This window comes from Micromonas pusilla (genome assembly GCF_000151265.4).
Source record: "Micromonas pusilla CCMP1545 genomic scaffold MICPUCscaffold_15, whole genome shotgun sequence".
In the NCBI taxonomy this organism is placed as follows: domain Eukaryota; kingdom Viridiplantae; phylum Chlorophyta; class Mamiellophyceae; order Mamiellales; family Mamiellaceae; genus Micromonas; species Micromonas pusilla.
Genome location: NW_003315896.1, coordinates 773,657 through 792,611, shown reverse-complemented (window position 1 = coordinate 792,611; position 18,955 = coordinate 773,657). Strand labels below are relative to the sequence as shown.

The 18,955-nt window shown below is 68.0% G+C and overlaps 7 protein-coding genes across 7 annotated transcripts; 4 read left to right on the top strand and 3 right to left on the bottom strand.

Moving 5' to 3' along the window:
• Positions 1-203: 203 nt before the first annotated feature.
• Positions 204-3,017, top strand: MICPUCDRAFT_53724 (uncharacterized protein; the record flags this gene model as incomplete). Its single annotated transcript, XM_003063869.1, has 2 exons — positions 204-734; positions 978-3,017. The coding sequence occupies 2 exons, from the start codon at positions 204-206 to the stop codon at positions 3,015-3,017; spliced, it is 2,571 nt and encodes an 856-aa protein (XP_003063915.1).
• A 165-nt stretch (positions 3,018-3,182) lies between these two features.
• MICPUCDRAFT_49035 (uncharacterized protein) lies at positions 3,183-7,041 on the bottom strand (the record flags this gene model as incomplete). Its single annotated transcript, XM_003063700.1, has 2 exons — positions 3,183-5,806; positions 5,932-7,041. The coding sequence occupies 2 exons, from the start codon at positions 7,039-7,041 to the stop codon at positions 3,224-3,226; spliced, it is 3,693 nt and encodes a 1,230-aa protein (XP_003063746.1). The 3' UTR covers positions 3,183-3,223.
• Positions 7,042-7,226: 185 nt separating this feature from the next.
• On the top strand, positions 7,227-9,624 carry MICPUCDRAFT_30055 (uncharacterized protein). Its single transcript, XM_003063868.1, has 3 exons — positions 7,227-7,371; positions 7,504-8,043; positions 8,213-9,624. The coding sequence occupies exons 1-3, from the start codon at positions 7,248-7,250 to the stop codon at positions 9,469-9,471; spliced, it is 1,923 nt and encodes a 640-aa protein (XP_003063914.1). The 5' UTR covers positions 7,227-7,247; the 3' UTR covers positions 9,472-9,624.
• A 32-nt stretch (positions 9,625-9,656) lies between these two features.
• On the bottom strand, positions 9,657-14,345 carry MICPUCDRAFT_43116 (uncharacterized protein; the record flags this gene model as incomplete). The annotated part of the gene is made up of 2 exons (XM_003063699.1): positions 9,657-10,379; positions 11,049-14,345. The coding sequence occupies 2 exons, from the start codon at positions 14,343-14,345 to the stop codon at positions 9,657-9,659; spliced, it is 4,020 nt and encodes a 1,339-aa protein (XP_003063745.1).
• Positions 14,346-14,800: 455 nt separating this feature from the next.
• Positions 14,801-15,344, top strand: MICPUCDRAFT_53720 (uncharacterized protein; the record flags this gene model as incomplete). The annotated part of the gene is made up of 2 exons (XM_003063867.1): positions 14,801-14,924; positions 15,214-15,344. 2 exons carry the CDS (start codon positions 14,801-14,803, stop codon positions 15,342-15,344), a joined length of 255 nt encoding a protein of 84 aa, XP_003063913.1.
• A 261-nt stretch (positions 15,345-15,605) lies between these two features.
• MICPUCDRAFT_22865 (uncharacterized protein) lies at positions 15,606-17,523 on the bottom strand (the record flags this gene model as incomplete). The annotated part of the gene is made up of 2 exons (XM_003063698.1): positions 15,606-16,873; positions 17,058-17,523. 2 exons carry the CDS (start codon positions 17,521-17,523, stop codon positions 15,606-15,608), a joined length of 1,734 nt encoding a protein of 577 aa, XP_003063744.1.
• Positions 17,524-17,879: 356 nt separating this feature from the next.
• MICPUCDRAFT_65998 (uncharacterized protein) lies at positions 17,880-18,604 on the top strand. Its single transcript, XM_003063866.1, has one exon. The coding sequence runs from the start codon at positions 18,090-18,092 to the stop codon at positions 18,519-18,521; it is 432 nt and encodes a 143-aa protein (XP_003063912.1). The 5' UTR covers positions 17,880-18,089; the 3' UTR covers positions 18,522-18,604.
• The last annotated feature ends 351 nt before the right edge of the window (positions 18,605-18,955 follow it).

Sequence of the window (18,955 nt, the reverse complement as noted above, 5' to 3'; positions counted from 1 at the left end):
GAGGAATGATGTGATCCGTTTCGTCCTTTCCGAGGGAAGGCACCCCCTATGAGCAATTAGTCTGAACCCGGAAAACGCGTCGGAAAATTTTAGAACAAACCTTCGAAACGCGTTAAACGTCCAAGAAACGCGTCGGCGCGCCATTGTCCTCCGGCGCGGCGCACCTCACGCGGCGGCTCCCCGCCCTTCGGGCGCGCGCCATCATGGACGCCTTCGTCGTCGACGCCGCCGAGGCCCTCGCGCCCGCGCCCGCGTCCGCGACCGTCGTGACCGTCGTCCTCGCGGCGGACGACGCGGAGACGCCGCGCGCCAAGTCTCTCCCCAGCGAAGACGATCTCGCGCTCGCGATGCGCGGGGGCTCGTGGACGACGCTCGCGCCGGAGACCAGCGGCCTCGCGATCGAGCTCGACGACGACGGCGTCGCGGGTTTCGCGCACGGCGGAGGAGGCTCCGCGTGCGACGTCGTCGGCTCCGTGACGCGCGTCGTCGAGGAGAAGGACTTTGAGGCGGAGGATGAGCTCCTCCTGGCGGACGGAGCCGCGACCGCGGCGTTCATCGAATCGCTTCTTCAAGACGCCGACGCCGACGCGGACGCCCTCTTCGCCGCCGCGACCGCCGACGCCGACGCAAACGCCGCAGCAGCCGCGGAGACGCCGCTCGTGACGCTCTCGCTCCCGCCCGTGGTCCCGAAGGACGCGTACGTCGTGACGCGCCCGCCGCTCGACAACCACATCGTTCCGCCGCTCCCGCGGTTCGCGTTTCGCGACGGGCTGACGCACAAGGCGCGTTTTATCATATACACTGGTCCCCATACGACCGCGTTGGCGTGGTGAACGCCGATCCTTAAGGACTTTTGGGTCCCGGCGCTTCTCTCCGCCCACCCAATGCGTTCAATACCCGCCCTCGACGCCTTTCAACTCCGCTTCTGACGCCTTTCAACTCCACCCCGACATCGCTTCGTATGGAACGACCCAAAGGCGCTCGCCGCGCGCCTCTGCGCGACGCGTTTCGCGCAGCGCGCGTCGCGATCGCTCGCGAAGCTCCTCGTCCCGATAATCCCCGCGGCCTCGCGCGCGATCCTCCGCGCGGGCGAGGGCTGCGTCTGCACGGACAAGACGTGCGGGTCGTACTATCGCCTGGAGAACGAAGCCGCGGAGCTCCTCATGCTCCGATCGGCGCAGGCGGCGTCGGCGTCGCTCGACGTCGCGGCGTGGAACTCCAAGTACGTCGGCGCGGGGACGTGCCCTTGGCCGGTCGTCTCCGAGGCGGACGAGCGCGTCCTGCGGAAAGAGTTTGGGTTCGCGCCGTCGCCGACGTGCTCCGTGCGTCTCATCTCTTCGTACGAGGAGCACCTCAGGCTCGTGGAGGGGATGATTCGCGGCGCGGCGCGGACGATTCGAATCATGAGCTGCTACTTTTTCGCCAACGAGGCGCCGTTCGTGCGCGTCGTTCGCGACCTCCTCCCTGCCGCGGCGGCGCGCGGCGTGAAGGTGCGGCTGCTCCTCGACGCGCTCCCCGCGCAGAGCGCGGTGGCGAAGGCGGAGATGTGGGGCCCGCTGACGAGATTCGCGCAGGGCGCGGCCGAGCGCGCGGCGTTCACGCGCTTTTACGGCGAGACGCTGCCGGAGGCGATCCGAGGCGTCGGCGTCCCCGGTGGGTTTAAAGTCGCGTTCTTCAAGGCGAAGGACGCGGTGACCGGGCACGACATCAAGTCTCACGTGAAGATGTTCGCGGTCGACGGCAGGCTCGCGATCGTGGGCGGGTCGAACATGCTTCCCACGATGGCGACGGGGGGGTACGACTGCGACGTCTTGCTCGACGGCGCCGCCGCGCGAGACGCCGACGAGAAGTTCGTCGACGCGTGGAGGGAGCAGACCGGGGAGGAGCTCCCGCCGAGCGCGAAGACAAGACCTTCTTTGAAGACGACGACGACGACGACGACGAGGCTCGCCGCGGCGACGTCGAGCGCGGACGCGTCGNCGTCGTCGTCGTCCATCGTCCCCGCCGCGGTAGCCGCGGGCGAAGCCGCCATCGCGCGCGCGAAGATGGCCGGCGTCCTCGGCCACTCCTCCTCCTCAGAGAGCGAGGAGTCGTCCGAGTCCGAGTCCGAGTCCGCGGAGGAGGACGTCGACGTCGACGTCGACGTCGACGTCGACGTCGACGTCTCTTTCGACTCGGACGACGGCGCCGCCGACGAGCCGTGCGACGACTCCCCGCAGTCCTCCGCGCACCCCATGGAGAAGTCGCTCACGCTGCAGTGGCACGAGCGCGGCGTCCGCTTCGCGCCCGTCATGTCGCGCCCCGGCAGCGGCGGCGAGGACGCCGTCCTCCGCGCGGTGATCGGGATGATCGACGCCGCGAAAGAGGAGTTCCTCATGTCTATGGGCTTCAGCGCGCTGCACACGCCGCTCGTCGCGGCGCTGACGCGCGCGTCGCGACGCGGCGTCCGCGTCCGCGTCCTTCTCAATTCGCACTTTTCGTGCGATTTGCGGCCGCCGATGAGCGACCTGGTGGCGGGCGCGCGCGCGCTGCTCATCGCGGCGCCGACCGCGGAGGTGTACATGACGGGTCCACGCCGCGCGTGGGACGTGCACGACGAGGAGCGCGACGGCGTCGTCCCGCCGTTCACGCCCAGATACGACCTCAAGGCGTACGACGAGGGGTCCGGGGACCCGCCGTATAAGTTTCCGTTCACGTTCATACACGCCAAGTACTGCGTCGCGGACCGCTCGAAGTGCAGCGTCGGGTCTTGGAACGCGTGGGCTCGAAGCGCGTTTCACGAGGCGGAGATGAACGTCATGATCGAGAGTGAAGAGCTCGGGGAGGCGCTCGCGGAGAAGTGGGGGAAAGCCGCGAGGGCGCACGCGGCGCGGATCCCGCGCGCGGAGAGTTTAACGCCGGGCGTCGGAGCGTTCGCGCCGAGAGGGTGCTACCTGTGCGTGCCGTTCGGGAAGTTCACCGCGGACGCGGTCGCGCGCGCGACGACGGGGACGCTGCCGCTGGCGGAGATGTCGTGACGCGTCGGGTCGGGATGGGTGGGAATGCAATTATGATATTTCTCACGACGAGTTGAGAGTTGAGTCGTGCCGCTGCAGCTGCAGCTGCCTTTTATCATAGCCGCGGTCAACGACGACGCGCCGCGCGTCGTCGCTGACCGAAGCGAGGGATATCGCGCGTCATTCTTTAAATAGTCAATTTTTTATGTCCGTTATTCATTGAATGCCTACGTGCCGCGCTTCTTCTTCGACGCGGACCCCGATCCCTTCGCGCTGCTCGGACGTTTCGCGGACGACCGCGTCACTCGCTTCGCGGGCGGCGTCGGCGCCTTCTTCTTCGCCGGCGGTTCTTCTTCCTCGTCCTCGCCGTCCTCGTCCTCGTCCTCGAGTCCCAACGCCGCGGCGAGCGCTTCGTCGTCGTCGTCGTCGCCGCCGCCGTCGCCGTCGTCCTCCCCGTCGTCCTCCCCCGCGGGCGGGTGTTCGCTGAAATCCTCATCGATCATCGCCTCGTAGTCGTCGTACGACGCGAACGTGGCGTCGCCGATCAGCGACGCGCCCCCTCCTTTCTTCCCCTTCCCGGGCGCCGCCGCCGTGAGGGTGATCGGCTCCCTCTTCGCGGACGCGGGGGCGGGGGCGGGGGGCTCCTCTTCGTCGTCGTCGTCGTCTTCTGACATGGAACCTTCGAAGCTGACGTCCTCGTTCGGCGGCGGCTCGTCGTCGTCGTCCGCCTCGAGCGCGGCGTTCATCGCGGCGTCGAACGGGTCCTCCTCCTTCTCCGAGTCGTCGTCGTCCTCCTCCTCCTCCTCCTCCTCCTCTTCCTCGTCCTCCGACTCGCCGTCGCCCTCCACCGCGGGCCACAGTTTGACGGCGTCGGAGCCCTTCACGAAGCCGTCCTCGTCCTCGTCCTCGCTCCCGTCGTCGCCGCTCGCGTCTTCCGCGTTCTCCGCGTCGTCGTCGTCGCCGTCCGAACCCACCTCGGTCTGCTTCTTGAAGTACCCCGCCATGAGATACCCGGGCTTAGCGCCGTACGCCGCCGCGAGCGCGTCGTAGTTGAACCGGTCCGCGTCCGCGGCGCGCTCTTCCCTCTTCTCCTCCCGCTCGAGCACCGCGTCCATCTCATCGTCCTCGTCGCCGCCGAACCCAGCCTTCCGCGCGTCGAGGTCCTTCCCCTTGACCCCCTTGGCGACGACGGTCGAGGCGGCTCCATCTGCCGTCTCGTCGTCGTCGTCGTCGTCGGATGGGAGTTCGAGGTCGCCAAGGTCGACGTCGTCCGCGTCCGAGTCCGCCTCGTCGTCCTCGTTCTCGAACCCCTCGATCCCGGCGCGCGCGGCGAGTTTCTTCCGTCGCTCCGCGGTGGCGTCGTCGTCGGACTCGGACTCGGACCCACCGCCTCCGAGATCGTCGTCGTCGTCGTCGTCGTCGTCGTTTCCCGCCTTCTTCTTATCCGCCGCCTTCTTCTTCCCCGACTTGCCCTCCGCCTTGTTCGCGTAGAAGCGATGGAAAAACACCTCGCTCGGGTCGACGCGCTCCTCCGCGAGCGCGGCGAACTCCGCCGTCCCGGGCGCGACCGCCGCCGCGGCCTCGAGCTCCGCCGCGTCCCTTCGTTTCATCATCGCGCTCGATCCCCCCGTCGCGCCGGCTTTTTTCATCTTTTTCGGCTTCTTCTGCAGCCACTTGTCGAGGAAGCTCGCGAGCGTCATGTCCGCGAGCGGATCGCCGAGGTACTCCACGTTGACGCCGTACAGCAGACTCCGCGCCATCGCGCCGACGGACGGGTGCACGTTTCTCTCGAGCAGCGCGAGCTCCCACCAGCACGACGTGTCCGCCCTGGCGTACAGCGGGTCCCGCTTGTGCATGTCGTAGCGGTTCGCCGACGCCTCGCGCGCTCGCACGCCGCGTCGCGCGTCTTCGTCCTCGTCCGAATTTTCGTTTTCTGCGGCGTCTTCCGAGTCGTCGTCCTCCCCCTCGTCCCCGTCCTCCTCCTCGCCGCCGCCGCCGCGCTTCTTCTTCTTCTTCTTCTTCTCGTCGCGTCGCGTCTTCTCGTCCTCGTCGTCCTCCGAGTCCTCGTCCACGAACGTCTCGACGTCGTCCGCGTCCGCGCCCTCCCTCGGCTGACGCACCGCGTCCCAGTGCCCCGGCTTGAGCTTCAAAAACTCCGACGTCAGCATCAGCGCGCCGCACGCGAACGGCGCGGGCGCGTGGCTCGCCACCTGCAGCAGCCGCTTGATCATCGCCGCGGCTCGCGATGGGTTCGGGTCGTCCTTCAGCGCTCGAAACGTCAGCGACAGGAGCTGCCCGGCCGCCGCGCTGCTCGAGCGCGACGCGGACGGGTGCGTCATCGTCGCGTAGAGCGCGCGGTAAAATCGATCGCTCACCGCGTTTCGCGCGGAGAGGAGCTGCAGCAACAGCGCGAGCGCCTGAAGCGCGCCGCCGAGGTTCGGCGAGTGCGCGATCGCGAAGAGCGACGGCGAGATCTTCTCCACGAGCGGCTCGACCGCGTCGGGGTCGACGTACGGGAACGCGCGGTTGACGCCAGTGAGGAGCGCGGAGACGACGCGCGCGTCGACGCCCGCGCCGAGCGCCGCGGCGGGCGCGAGTTTGACGTCGCCGTATTTTTTCCCGCCTCGTCCGCCGCCTCTTCCTCGTCCGGCGGCGCCTCTTCCGCCTCGTCCGCCGCCGCCCCTGCCGCCGCGGCCGCCCCTGCCGCCGCGGCCGCCGCTGGATTTCTTCCCGTCCTTCCACCGCGCCTTCTTAGCGCCGCCCTTACCTCCGTCGTCGTCGCCCTGGCCTCCGGGGTTCTCCATCGCCTCCTTAGGGTCGTTCCATACAAAAATAGTTCACCGGTCAGTTGAAAGGAGACGCGGTCAAGTGTTGAAACCGGGCGATGGGTGAAACACTTTTGTATAGAACGCACCTTACTCCGCGCGTGCAGCACTTTGAACAGCGAGAAGTAAAACTCCACGAGCTGCGACGCGAGCTTCTTCCCGTCCTCGCCGTGGTTCAGCGGGAACTGATTCAGCAACACGGCGGCGTAGTACTGCGCCTTGAGCCCGACGCCTCGCCGGAAACAAAACGCCTCCACCTCTCTCGCGACGACGCGTTTCATCGCCGGGTGCTCCTTGCTCACGATCTCGAGCAAAAAGTGCGCGGCGTTCGACGCCGTCCGCCGCTGCGGGTCCCCGAGCTTGTTCACGATTACGTCCAGCAGCGCTTTCTCGTTCTCCGGTCTCGACCGCAGCAGCTCGTACGCGGCTTTGACGCTCTTCTCTTTGAGCACCGGGAGCGGATCCCGCGACAACGCGTCGAGCGCGTTCACGAAGCGCGAATACGCGCGCTTCACGAGATCCTCCACGTGCCAGTACATGAGGCGCTTGCGCTCGTTCGGCGCGTCCGCGGCGCGCGTTAGCGGCTGCTCGCTGAAGTACTTCAGCTTTCTGTCCGGAGGTAAAAGCGCGTCGCGAAAGAGTTCCTGCAACGCCGCGACGGCTTGCACGGCGCCGCGCTTCCCGCCCTTGACGCGCGCCTTCTCGAGCAGCGACAGCAGCGACTCCAACGACTTCAAGTTCGCGACCGGGTCCTCCTGCGCGAGGACGGTCGCGGCCGCGATCTTATCCGCGGCGGTGCCGGACGCGCGCACCGCGCTCAGCCATCTCGTGTCCGCGGAATTCCCTCGCGCCTGCAGCCTCTCGTACGCCGCGGTCCGCTCCTCGAGCGCGCCTCGCGCGACGCGCTCCTTCTCGTCCATCTCGCGCTGCGACGGCTCCTTCGCGCGCTTCGCGACCGCGGGCGGGAGCGCGAGCGTCTCGCTCGCCTCGTACCACACGTTGCTCAGTCGCGCGTCGGAGCCGCCGCCGCCGCCGCCGCCGCCGCCGTCGTTTTCGTCGCCGGATCGCTTTTTTTCATCCCTCTCGGGACGAGGGCCCGCGCCCGGGTTCCACTCCCGCCCGCGTCGAGGCGGGAGGTCCCCGGGTCGGAACGACTTCTTCTCCTCCGCATGCTTCTTCTGCCTCTTCTTCCCTCCGGCGCCGCCCAGGACGTCCGGCATCGCGCCCGGTGGACTGACTGACGACGAGCGAAGAAGCGCGGACAGTCGGCATCGGACGGGTCAGCGATTGCTGTGGCGCCGATGGCGCGCGTCAGGCCGTGCATCTCTCACAGAAAATATCGGCGAACTCTTTCTTCTCTGTCCGTCGCTTCGTCGACGTCGTTCCATCGTCGATCAGTTGGACGCGCGCGCATCCATCCGTCGAGATGTCGGCACGCAAGATCCTCGGCGCCGCGGCGCGGGCCGTGGGCGCGCGCATGGGCGGCGCGCCCGCGCCGTCCACCTGGACGCGCCCCGCCGCGTGCGGGTTCGCGACCTCGGCGTCGGCGGGTGCGGATCGATCGACGACGTCATTTTCTTCCTCTTTCTTGCCCCCGCTTTCGATGACGGATGTTGAGATTTAGGTCATCAAGCGACTGACGCGCTTCCTCCTCCTCCCGCGAACGATTCCTCCCGCAACAGGCGCCAACAAGCCCGCTTACCAGATCATCGACCACGAGTACGACGCCGTCGTCGTCGGCGCCGGCGGCGCCGGTCTGCGCGCCGCGATCGGCCTCAGCGAGCATGGCCTGAAGACGGCGTGCGTCACCAAGCTGTTCCCGACGCGCTCGCACACGGTCGCCGCGCAGGGCGGCATCAACGCCGCGCTCGGGAACATGACCGAGGACGACTGGCGCTGGCACGCGTACGACACGATCAAGGGCGCGGACTGGCTCGGGGACCAAGACGCGATCCAGTACATGTGCCGCGAGGCGCCCAAGGCGGTGATCGAGCTCGAAAACTACGGCCTGCCGTTCTCGAGAACCGACGACGAGAAAATCTATCAGCGCGCGTTCGGAGGCCAGAGCCTCGATTACGGCAGAGGCGGGCAAGCGTACCGCTGCGCGTGCGCGGCGGACCGGACCGGGCACGCGATGTTGCACACGCTGTACGGCCAAGCGCTGAAGCACGACACGCAGTTTTTCGTAGAGTACTTCGCGCTCGACCTCATCATGGACCGAGGTGCGTTCTATCTCACACTGGTTCCCATACGACCGCGTTCGCGTGGTGAACGCCGATCCTTAAGGACTTTTGCCGTCGTTTCTCTGCGCCCACCCCCCGCTTTCAATCCCCGTCCTCGACGCCTTTCAACTCCGCTTCTGACGCCTTTCAACTCCACCCCGACAATCAGGCGAGTGCGTCGGCGTCGTCGCGATGTGCATGGAGGACGGGACGATCCATCGGTTCCGATCGCACAAGACGATCCTCGCGACCGGCGGGTACGGCCGCGCGTACTTCAGCGCCACGAGCGCGCACACGTGCACCGGGGACGGGAACGCGATGGTGGCGCGCGCGGGTTTGCCGCTGCAAGACCTCGAGTTCGTGCAGTTCCACCCGACGGGGATCTACGGCGCCGGGTGCTTGATCACCGAGGGAAGCCGCGGCGAGGGCGGGATCCTGCGCAACAGCGAGGGCGAGCGGTTCATGGAGCGGTACGCGCCGACGGCGAAAGATCTCGCGTCGAGAGACGTCGTGTCGAGGTCGATGACGATGGAGATTCGCGAAGGGCGCGGCGTCGGCCCGGAGAAGGACCACATCTACCTCCACCTCAACCACCTCCCGCCCGAGATTCTCGCGGAGAGGCTCCCGGGCATCTCGGAGACCGCCGCGATCTTCGCGGGCGTGGACGTCACGAAAGAACCCATCCCCGTGATCCCCACCGTGCACTACAACATGGGAGGGATCCCTACCAACTACAAGGGCGAAGTCCTCACCATCGGGTCGGACGGAAACCCCGACACCGTGGTGCCCGGTTTACTCGCCGCCGGCGAGTGCGCGTCCGCGTCGGTGCACGGCGCGAACCGCCTCGGCGCGAACTCGCTCCTGGACATCGTCGTCTTCGGCCGCGCGTGCGCGAACACGGTGTCGGAGACGCTGAAGCCCGGGATGCCGCACCGGAAGCTCGCGAGCGATTTCGGCGAGCACGCCATCGCGCACTTGGAGTCGGTTCGAAGCGCGAGCGGCGCGCACTCCACGGCGTCGGTGCGAAAGGCGATGCAGCGCGTCATGCAGGACGACGCCGCGGTGTTCCGCACGCAGGAGACGCTCGCGGAGGGGTGCGTCAAGATTGACGAGGTGGCGTCACGGTTGGAGGACCTCGACGTCACGGACAAATCTCTGGTGTGGAACACGGACTTGATCGAGGCGCTCGAGCTGCACAACCTGATGCCGAACGCGCAGATCACGATGCACAGCGCGGAGCAGCGCAAGGAGTCGCGAGGCGCGCACGCGCGGGAGGATTTCCCGAATCGCGACGACGTGAGTTGGATGAAGCACACGCTCGGGTTCGTGGACGAGAAGCGGAAAGTCAAGATCGACTACCGCCCCGTGCACTCGCAGCCGCTGGACGACGAGATGGAACACGTCCCGCCCAAGGCGCGGGTGTACTAAAAAAGAACGCGGCGCGAACGAGGAGGACGGCGGGGCGGTCCGGTCGACGCGCTGTCCCACACTTGATGATTGATTGATTGACGATGGATGACGATGATTGCGAACGAGCGAGGACGGACGGAAGGTTCTCAAACAAACGTAATCCATCGATTGACGTACCGCGCGCGTCGCGTTCGTCGTCCGTCTCAACTCTCCCCCGCCGCCGCCGCCGCCGCGTCGCCGTCGCCGCCGACCCCGACCCCGACCCCGACCCCTCGAACCCCGAGCGCGTCCTCGCGCGTCAACCTCTGCATCCACCCCTCGCGCACCACGAGCCCCACCACGCGGTCCAACACCGGCGACTTGACGAGCGTGCGACCGCACCCCACGAGCACGAGCTTCCCTCGCGCGCGCGTCAGCGCGACGTTCAGACGCCGCGCGTCCGCGAGAAGCGACCCGGGGTCGCGTCGTTCGTTGGCGCGCGCGAAGGACACGACGACGACGTCGACGTCGCGCCCTTGCGCGCGGTCGATGGTCAACGCTTCAATCGTCGATAGCGCCGCGTCGACGCCGTCGTCGTCGTCGGCACCCCCCGCGCTCGCGGCGGCGGTGGCGTCGCTGAGGTCCTTCGCGAGCGCGTCGACCTGGCCGTTGTACGGCGACAACACGTAGACCTCGCTCGGGGACGCGCCGCGTCGCAGTAACCCGCGCAAGACGTCGAGCACGACGGCGCGTTCGAACGCGTTCGTCGGCTTTCCTCCGCCCTCGCGCTCGTGCGCGTCCGCGCCCAGATCCGTCGTGTCGAGCATGACGACGCGGCACTCCGGGTCCGTCGCGCGCAACAGCCACCCCGGCATCCCCGGCGGCGGCGGCAGCGGCAGCGACGCGACGCGGCGCGCGACGTCGTCGTTCGCCGCGCGCAGCGCGCCCTCGTAGGTGATGACGTTTGGAATCTTCGCGAGATCGTCGTTCATGCGGTACTGCTTCGATAACGTGATCACCGCGCTCGGGTGCGCGGCGGACAACAGCGCGAGCGGGGAGACCCCGAGGCCTTCCTCGTCCGCGCGCGGCGAGCGCACGAGCGGCGGGAGCTGCTTCGGGTCGCCGACGAGGACGAATGTCTCCGCGCGCAGCAACGGCGGCAACGCGGACGGAAGCGTCATCTGCCCGGCTTCGTCGACGAGCACGACGTCGAAGCGTCCGACGGACGACGATCCCGCTCGACGACACTCGCGCCGAGCGATGAGCGGGTTGTTCGCGACCGCGTAACACGTCGCGCCGACGACGAGACTCTCGTTCGCGAGCCGTTGTAAATCCTTCGTCGTCTCGGCGCGGTGCTTCGATCCGCCGGGGCAATACGGCGCCACCGCGGGGGATGCCTTGCCGTCCTCGCCGCCGACGCGCAGAAACGACTCCACGCCCACGCTCGGGAGCCGCTCCAGGATGTTATCCACCGCGTTGTGCGTGTGCGAAGTTATGAGAACGCTCTTCCCGAGGTCCACGAGCGCGCGCACGAGCGCGGCGAGCGTCGCGGATTTCCCCGACCCCGGAAAGCCGACGACGAGCGCGTAGTCTTTCGCGCTCAACGCGTGCGTCACCGCGTGCCGCTGCTCGTCGTTAAGGCGCTCGAGCGCCGCGTGCGTCGCGGGGGACACGCTCGACAGCGCCCGCTCCGCGCGCGACGCGTCGAAGACCGGGGTCTCGAGGTCGAAGAGTCGCCTGCGGAGCGCCGTCGACCGCTCGTCCGCGGATGAAAACGCGGCGATGGCGGCGGCTCGCGCGCGCCCGGACATCGTCCCACCGCTGTCGTCTCTGTCGATCCGCCAGAGCTCGTCCGCGCTCGCGCCGCCGGGACCGTCGAACCTGAGTTTTCGCTCCATCGCGACGTCGACGGCGACGCCCTCTTCGCCGCCGCCCGGTAAGTGAATCGCTTTCAGTATGACGCGGCACACGACGATCTCGCCGCTTTTGCGCGACAGCACGAGCCTGTCGCCATCTCGTAAACGGTCCACGCCGCCGTTCGCGAGGCCGCTCCCCCCCCCGTCGCCGTTCTTCTCCCCGAGTAGCGCGAGCCGGTACGCGAGCTTCTCCATCGACGGCGTCAGGTCCGCCTCCGCCCCCGGCGCCTCGCCGTCCTCCGGGATCGGCGCGTCGTGCCTGCGCGCGTCCACCAGCGTCAATCCGTCGAGCGCGAATCCGCCGCGTTTGGTCACGTCGTCGACGCGCATCCACGGCGTCGCGCGTCGCGTCGCGCCCTCCGCGGCTTCCATGTCGATCAGCCGCAGCCACTTCGCGAGCGCGCGCGCGTGCGTGTCCGTGAGGTGCCCGGTCATCTCTCTCGACAAAGCGGCGACGCCGTCGTCGCGAATCGCGCGCGCGCCCCCCTCGAGCGCGGCGTTGACGGCCATGCAGTTCTCCTTCACGAAACACCGCTCGCACTCGCTCCTGCACTGCTCGATCGGAGGCAGCGCGCCGTTCGCGAACGCGATCCCGATGGACGCGGACGCGTCGGCGGCGGCGTCCGCGGCGTTCGTGATGGCGTCGTCGCGATGCACCAACGCCGCCGCGATCGCGTTCCGCCTGTGCATCAAGTGCGCGAGGTCCGCCGGCTGCGGCTTGATCGCCGTCGTCTCGTCGTCCTTCTTCATCTTCTCGCCCCCGCCCGGGTGCCTCGTGTAGTGTAACACCCCGAACGGCACCCTCTGTTTGTACCTGTCGCCGAGCATGAGCGTGTACAGCGTCAGCTGCGCGCCGTGCTCGACGGCGTCGCGCCAGTACCCGGTCTTGAGCTCGACGGGGACCATCCCCGTCGTGACGACGTTTTTCTTTCCTCCTCCTCCTCCTCCTCCTCCTCCTCCTCCTCCTCCTCCTCCGCCGCCGCCGCTGTCGCCGCCGCTCTCGTCGAGCTTCCCGACCGCGACCGCGTCGACGACACCCTTCAACCCCAACCGCGGCGCCCAGACGGTCTCCTCCGCGGTGACGACCCTCAGCGCGCTGACGACGCCCCTCGACGCGCGGCCCGGACCGTTCAAAACCTTGCACGCCACGCCGGCGACTGTTGACGCCGGCTGGTTCGATTTCTTCAACGCCGGCCGCACGAGCTGCCGCGTCCACTTGTGCACGCCCGGGCCGACGTACCGCAGTCGATCGAGGGCTTCTTTCTCCGTGACGCCCGCGCCGAAGAGTCGCGCGCTCGACGCGTCCACGAGCGCGGCGGAGTGTTTGAAGAAACCCTTCGCGCCCGGTCCCGAGTCGCTCCACGCCGCCTCCAGCGACGCCTCGGAGAGCTCGTGCGACAAGGTCCCCAGCATCGCGGCCGCGGAGTGATCGCCGCCGCCGCCGTCCGGGACCGTGGTCTGAAGGATCGTCCGTCGAAGGCACTGCATGCTGCCGCCGACAGCGGTGGACGAGACGAGGACCTGAGGGTGGTGGATGAGCACTTTCCCGACGCCGCCGCCGCCGCCTCGGACGTCGACGACGTCCTCGCCGCACTCCGAACCGGGCTGGCTCGCGCCGCCGCCGCTCGCGGACGACCCTCCGGCGACGACGCGCACGAGATCGCCGGCGCGGACGCACGTCTCCGCCCACATGTCGTGCAGACGCAGCGTCTTCGTCCCGCCGCCACCGCCGCCGCCGCAGACGCGGACGACGACTTCGAGCGCGCCGTCGGCGGCGCGCGCGGAGGATACCACGCGGTACGCCCCCAACGCCGCGGCTTCGGCGTCCATCGCCTCCTCGCGCGCGGCAGCCCTCGCCTCCGCTCTCATCGCGGCGACCGCGGCGTCGGAAGGAGGGGCCGCCGGGGCCGGGGCCGGGTCCCGGCGAGGAAGCTCGGGAGGCTCCGCCGCCGCCGTCGTCGTCGCCGCCGCGCCCCCGCCCGCCGCCATGAGCCGCTCCGTCTCCGCCGCCGCCGCGGCGAAGTCAAACCCGTCGTCGAACGCGTCGTCGTCGATCGCGAACGCGTCCCGCGGCGGCTGAGGCGCCGCCGGCGCCGCGTCCGCAGCCTGCGTCGCGTCGTCGTCGTCCCCCGCGCCGCCGCCGCTCGGGGCGGCGTCCTCGGTCTCGTTCAACCGCTCGGAGATGTTCCTCGCTTCCACGGACGAACGGCTCAGTCCCGAGCGTTTCGCCGCGGTCGCTCCGCTCGACCGCGCGCCGCCCTCGCCGCCGTTACCGCCACCGCCACCGCCACTGCTCGCGCCCGCCGACCCCGGCGTCGGCGCGCCCGCGCTGCGTCGTCCGAAGGAGGACCCGGGGGTGCCGTCCCCCGGCGCGCCGACGCCGAGTTCGCACTGCGTGAACTTCCACGGCGTCCCGCCCAGCGACCCGGACGCGGCGTCGATCGCGCGGCAGTCCGCGAGGAGCTCCGCGGGGTCCACGCTCGGCGGCGGGGGCGGCGCGTCCGCGTCCGCGCCGCCGCCGCCGTCCGTGACCCACGTCCCCAACCCAAACTCGCGCTCGCGCTCGCTCCGCGCCTTCGCCTGCTGCACCGCCGCGGCGTTGCTCCGCCCGAGCGCTAGCAGCTGGTTCACGACCACCTTCCCGCCGTTCACCGTGCTCGCGGTGGACGGCCCGGGGTCGGACGACGGCCCGCCGCCGCCGCCGCCGCCGCCGCCGTACCTAGGCGGCGACGCGCTTCTCCATCCCACGCTCGCATCCGCGCGCTCGCTCTCGTCGCCGATCTGGGAGAGCGGGTACCCGTCCGGGAGCGTGTCGTCGTCGAACGCGGGGTCGTCCACCGCGCCGCGCGGGCGCTTGTTCGTCGGGCGCGCGAACGCGCGAGAGGCGCTCGTCGTCGTCGTCGTCGTCGTCGTCGTCGTCGTCGGATCGATCGAGTTCTCGTTCCGCGCCGCGGTCGCTTGCTTCTGACCGCGACGACCGACGCGGAGGAGGTCCATCGCGGACGCGCCGCCGTTCTGTCGTGGGATGGCGAGCGGGTGGTAACGGGGATGCGATGGCGTCAGCGACGGGAGACGACGACGACGACGACGCGAGATGGCACCCTCCGGGTGTTTGGTTTCGGGGAAAATAAATGTCAGATCGCGAGGGTGCCCGCTCCGTCGCCGCGGCGACGTCGTCGATAGCTCGCGGCATTCGCACCTGTTCTCCCGCCATGACGCGCTCTTCCCCGCGCGCCTGCTCCGCGCTCGCCCCTCTCGCGCCGCCGTCGCGTCTCTCGCGTGCGACGGCGCGCGCGGGCGCTCGCTTCTGACAGACGTAGCGAAGCGAGATTTGAACGTCCAGTCTCGCGCGGTCGCGGCGCGGTCGGGGCGGCGCGCTAGCTCGGCCAGTCGGCCCAGATTGACGAAAGAGGCGTCGCCGCGGAGGCACTCCGCGAGCGCGCGACGCGACGATGACGTTACCTAACCTACCCCCGCTCAAGCCCACGGGCGGAAAGATCATGGTCAGTCTCGCCATCGGGTTCGCCGCGGCCGGCGCGTGCACGCAGTTCCTCTCCCTGAACATGCCCTTCGGAGGTGCGCGCGCGACGAACGCGAAACGATCAACCCTAGCTCTAGAACGCGACGAGGCGCGATCGACCGCGCCGCGCGGGTCCGCTCGCGGCGCGCGCGGATTCGCGCGGCGCGTCGAACGTTCGTCGCGACGGCGTCGTCGTCTCCCGGCTCGTCGATCGCCGCCGATCCCAACGCGCGTCCCTCCGTCCGTCCATCCTCTCGTCCGCCGTCGCCGTCGCCTGACGCTTCCCCCCCTCACACGCGCGCGCGCGTCTTTCTCCTCCCCCTCTCGCGCGCGTCCGTCGATCAGGCAAGCTCCCGCACACGATGACGAACAAGGACTGGTACCCCGAGACGGCGAGGAAGATGCGAACGGGGTGGGACCGCGAGGGCGCGCCGGACCGACCGATCGAGCTGAACCCGATGTCCAAGAACGCGTGAGGAGATGGGCGCGCGAACGTTCCGATCGGCGCGGCGAGACGAGAGGGGACGTCCGCGTCCGGGCGTCCTCCTCGACTCGATTGTAATAAGATACCTTCGCCGCCGCGGCGCGGCGCGGGAAACGAACGATTCGCGACGTCTTCGCGCGTCTGTCTTCATCGCGCGGTAAGTAAGATACTACTACAACAAACGCGCGACGGACGGACCGGACGGTCGTCGCGCCGCGCGTCGCTCCCACCCTGATCCCTCTCTTCTTCCCGTCTATCCTCGAACGAACTGCCGCGTGTCGCCGTCCTTTTTCTTCCCGTACGGATTCTCCGCGCTAAACCCGTGCCCGGTGCCCTTTTGGCGCCGGTAATCGCTCCCGCCGCCTCCCGTCCCGCGCCCGCGGCTCCCGTCGCCGCCGCCGATCCGCTTCCTCCCGTTCGCCGCCTTGCTGTCCAAGTTGAGCTGCACCTTGGGCGGGCGGTGGAACCCGAACGACGTCGCCACCTGCGCCAAGTTGAGCTCGTGGACGTTGTAGACGTCCTTCAGCGTGTGCGAGTTGTACGCGAGTATGTACGCCCTGTACGCGTCGCGCGCGCTCTGGTGCAGGTAGTAGTTCTTCTCCACGAGCTTCTCGAGCTGCGACTGCACGTTGGCGATTTTTTTGTTCGGGAACTCGTACTCGTTGAGCGGGACTTTCGCGGCTTTGAGGTACTTGAGAAACGCGAGCTCCTCCGGTATGAGAAACAACAACGCGCGCCCGCGGCCGTCCGTCCCGCGCGCGGTTCGCCCCACCCTGTGAATGTATTCCTTCGGGTCGTCCGGGGGGTCGAACTGGATGATCCAGTCCACGTCCGGGATGTCCAGCCCTCTCGCGGCGACGTCCGTGCACAGGAGCACGCCGCGCTCGGCTTTGCAAAACTCGAAAAACGTCGTCGTCCGCCGTTGCTGCTTCTGCTTCCCGTGAATGTCGCTCACCGGGATGTCGATGTAATTCAAAAGCTCCGCGTGGTACTTCACGCTGTTGCACGACGAGAAGAACACCATCACCTTCTTCTTCAGGTTCTTCTTCAGGAACGTAAACAGAAGAAGAAACCGCTTCTCGCTCGGGACGACGCAGTAGCCCTGCTCGACGCCCGTCGCCGTGGACACCGCGCGCGCGTCGTCGACGCCGATGTACGTGGGGGACTTCAACGACAGACGCGCCAGGTCCTCCACCTTGGTCGTCTGCGTCGCGGAGAAGAGCATCGTCTGTCGGTCCTTCGGGATCATCTTCACGATCGTCCGCATCTCTTCCTCGAACCCGATGTCGAGCATCCGATCCGCCTCGTCCATGCAGAAGATCTTCAGCGACGAAAACGTGAACCCCTTCGTGTTTTGCATGTGATCGAGAAGCCGCCCGGGCGTCGCGACGAGCAAGTTGACGCCCTTGACGAGCTTCTCCGCCTCCGCGCGGCGGTTCGCGCCGCCGATGATCAGCCCGTGCGTCTGCGAGTGTTTCGTCATGAGCTGCTGCGTGACGTTGTAAATCTGCAGCGCGAGCTCTCGGGGTCGTTCCATACGAGCGAATGTCGGGGTGGAGTTCAAAGGCGTCAGTTGGAGTTGAAAGGCGTCGATGGCGGTGATTGAAAGGGAGGGGTGGGCGGAGAGAGACGCCGGGCAAAGTCCTTAAGGATCGGCGTTCACCACGTGAACGCGGTCGTATGGGAACCAGTGTATAGAACGCACCTCGCGTCGGCGTGAGGATCATCACCCCGGCGCCGTTTCGCGGCATGAATTTCGCGTGGTACAGCAGCTCGACGCTCGGGACGAGGAATGCGAGCGTCTTCCCCGAGCCCGTTCGCGCGGCGCCCAGGACGTCCCTCCCCGCGAGTAAAGGCGGGATCGTCCGCGCTTGGACTTCGGTCATCGTCTCGTACCCCATCGTCGCGATGCCCGCCATCGTGGGCTTCGAGAGCGAGAGCGACGCGAACGTCTTGTCGCTGAGGATACCGTCCACCTGGACGACGTCCGCGGTCGCCGCGGGTTCCGTTCGCTCGCGCGCGGCGGCTTCGTCGTCGTCGTCGTCGTCGTCGTCGTCGTCGTTCGCGCCGGCGTCGTCGTCCTCGGCGTCGTCCTCGCTCGCGGCCTCCTTCGCGGCGGCGGCGGCGGCGGCGGCTGCTTTTTCCTCGCGCTTCTTCTTAATCTTTCGCATAGCCTTGCGCTCCTTCGCGGAGAGGCCGTCGCCGTCGTCCGCTTCCTCGCGCTCGCGCTTCTTCGCCGCGTTCTTGATCTTCTTCTTCCGCGCTCGCAGCGCGGCGAGCTCCTCCGGGGACATGCCGGACGTGCCCATGGTCGACGCGCGCGTGCCTCAGCGCGAATCTCGTGTCGGAGGGAATGGCAGCCGCCGAAATCGCGGCGCGGCGCGGCAGTGAAAACTGAGTGCCGATTTGATCTCGTCGCGACGGCGCCTCACAACACGCGGCGGCGATGTCGTCCGCGCGCGAGGCTTCGAGCGGCGCGCGACCTGGCGCGTCCTAGAGCGACGCTCCGATCGCCCGCGGCGGCCGCGCGACGACGCGCGGGCGGCGGCTCGATCGCGGCGCGGAGCGAAGATCTCCTCCCGGCGATTCATTCGTTCATCGAAGGTGCGGCGGGCTTTTAGGTCAACCCCCGCCTCCGACCCCCCCCCCCGGTCGCTCGCGCGCGCTTCGGAGAAAGGCGATGATGATCTTGTATACTGTTTTTCTGACACCTCTTGTTTGAGAGCCTCGTCGTTCGATGAACTCAATACGCAAACCACTGAGCTTTTCTCCGAAGCGACCCGCCGGTCGATCGGCGCATCTATCTCGTCGATCGATCGGACCCGAGCCCGAGCCCGAGCCCGACCGAAACAACGAGCGAGCGAACGAACGAACGAACCGAACGAGAAAACGACGACCGGCGACGACGACCGGCGACGACGACGCGCGCGTGGATGAAGACACCAGTACCAAATTAGATGACGAATCTGAATCTCGGTGTGGACCACTTTCAGCCTTGACGGACACGCGCGCGCCGCCGCCGCCGACGCCGACGCCTGTTCGGACTTCGATTTCGATTCGTTCTTCGTTCGTCGCCCTCGTCAGTCCGCCCGTCCGTCCGTCCGTCCGTCGGAGTCTTCTTCCTCGTCTTCTCTCTCCGCAGCTAAAGCCGGCGGAGGCGAATGCATAACTCGTGGGGAGACCCGCCGGGCCGTCAAACCTGGTGTAGTTATGCGCGACAGGTGCCCTCGTGACTTAGCGCTGCGCAAAACGACGAACGCCATGTCTGTTCGAGCCGACGGGTTTTCCGGCTGACGCTCGGACCTGATGCGCGTCCCACACACTCTCGGTTCTCGATCCCGCGTCTTCTTCGCCAGAGATGACACCTTCACAATATCATTCATGCGTGTCAAATGAGCGCTTGAGTAATTACTTGTGCGGCGATATCACTTTAGAATCTGAGGCGCGCGGAGACGCGAGGTTCGACTGTTTTTTTTTTTCTCGCTCGCGCCGCGTATTCATCTTCCCTCTGCGTTCGAGGCAAAGACGTTCCTCGGAATGTCGGCGGCTCGCGTGAACGTGGAGTGCCTAACTTTGCGGCGAAGATCGACCGTCGGCGTACTT